Genomic DNA, 2,011 nt, shown 5'->3' with positions numbered 1-2,011 from the left:
TATATATATATATTCTTTTACTTGTTTCTGTCACTTGACTGCGGTCATACTGGAGTCTTGAAGAATTTTGTCAAATTCTTTCTTCTCTCAGCCAACATTTTCATGAATACAAGAATATATTCTTGTATTTTTTACTTGTTTCAGTCATTTTGACTGCGGCCATGCTAGAGCACCACCTTTTAGTTGAGCAAGTCGACCCTAGTACTTATTCTACCGGTCTCTTTTGCCGAACTGCTAAGTTACGGGGACGTAAACACATCAGCATCGGTTGTCAAGCGATGTTGGGGGACACACACACAAACATACACGCGCACACACACATACACATAAGCACACTCACGCACACACATAAACACACTCGCACACACACACACACACACACACACACACATATATATATATATACACATACACACACACATACATATATGTATTCTTCATATATATACATATACACGCATAAATACATATACATTTATATACACATACATACATATATCTTTTCTTATGCAAATTTTGCATCCTGCTGGTTTCGTTCACGAATGCCAATTCATATACCAGGGATCTTAACTCCCAATGATTCAGTCGGTTTTGATATAATAAATGCTATGAAGTACGAACGACTCATCTCAGTAAGCAGGTAATAAAACTGTATAAATAGTAGCAGTTCCATTGGATTGCAATGTGTTGTAAACAAAGCATGAGTCTACCTATGAAACTGGAACCAGGACACTATCCTACTTTACTCATGAAAATTTTGACTGAGAGAAGAAAGAAGTTGACAAAACTAACAAGAGTACAATCATCTCAAGACAATGGAAATTTACGATGGAATAAGTCATAAATAATATGCTATATTGTTTGTTCAGGTTTCATTACGAGAAATTGCTATTCCATTTTATTCTCATTGGAAATACTGGTTCCAGATTTTCAAGTCTTAGGAAAATGAATTATTGTGAAGGTGCTTCTTTTCCCAAGGACATTAGAGGTTTACGTAAACAGGCATAGTTTCACCTGGAAACTTTTCGCCTATGTTCTACAACTCTTTTTGAATGTATTCATCAGAGGACAAGAGGTACTGACCGTGACACTTTTCAGAGTTTTCATGAATGATTATCTTCAAATCAGAAGTTAGTTTCAGATTGGAGACCATGCGTCAATGATTGAAAAATTGTAGAATCCGCTAAACCCACCCAAGGGCCAAGTAATGATATTAAACCAGACGGCGGGTTGAGGCTATCAGTAAATATAACCACATATATTAGTTTTAGCTTATTTAATTGCGTATGCATGCCAATTTGCATGCATATAAGCACACGTGAAGAGTTTTCGCGAACGCTCTTACATGCACTCTCAAACTAATAAGTATAAACCTGCAGACTAACCAGCCTCAACCTCACATTCTAATTTTCCAGCCTATGAATGCACCAACGTTTTGTTAGAAAGTACAAGAGAAAAATCCTACTTCGCATCTCCAGATTTCTCAGCTTCTTTGAAAAGGTAAGAATGTTATACACACTCTTGTTGATTATTTTTTCCTCTTGATTTCTTTTTTTGTTCATTTGCTTTGTTATTCTATTCACATGCATCAAAAGTTTATGCCCTTCGTGAGGACATTTTCAACCAAAGATAAGTCTATTCAGTAGTAGTAGTAGTAGTAGTAGTAGTAGTAGTAGTAGTAGTAGTGGTAGTAGTAGTAGTAGTAGTAGTAATAGTTGTTGTTGTTGTTGTTGTTGTTGTTGTTGTTGTTGTTGTTGTTGTTATTGTAATGATCTTAGGGAAGGAGTTTGTTTTCTTATAAAACTGCAGAACCATAGAATCTTGGTGGATACTTTCATTTATCAATCTCTGAACTGGAATTGATCAAAGAAAATAAATATTAGCATCAAGTTCGGACACCACAGCCACATACACACACGCGCATACACACACGTATCTCCTGACTATATATATATATATATATATTAGTATATATATATATATATATATATATATATATATATATATATAT

At 34.8% G+C, this 2,011-nt stretch overlaps 1 protein-coding gene across 1 annotated transcript in view; it reads left to right on the top strand.

The window, feature by feature from the left end:
* The window catches only part of LOC106882802 (bone morphogenetic protein 1), a 58,508-nt gene that overhangs the window by 26,620 nt on the left and 29,877 nt on the right, over window positions 1-2,011 (top strand). The window contains exon 8 of the mRNA XM_014933585.2: window positions 1,416-1,500. Coding sequence (XP_014789071.2) covers window positions 1,416-1,500 — 85 coding nt within the window. The remainder of the gene's footprint in view (window positions 1-1,415; window positions 1,501-2,011) is intronic.

Source organism: Octopus bimaculoides, chromosome 7 (assembly GCF_001194135.2).
Source record: "Octopus bimaculoides isolate UCB-OBI-ISO-001 chromosome 7, ASM119413v2, whole genome shotgun sequence".
Lineage (NCBI taxonomy): Eukaryota > Metazoa > Mollusca > Cephalopoda > Octopoda > Octopodidae > Octopus > Octopus bimaculoides.
This window is presented reverse-complemented; position numbering and strand designations above follow the sequence as displayed.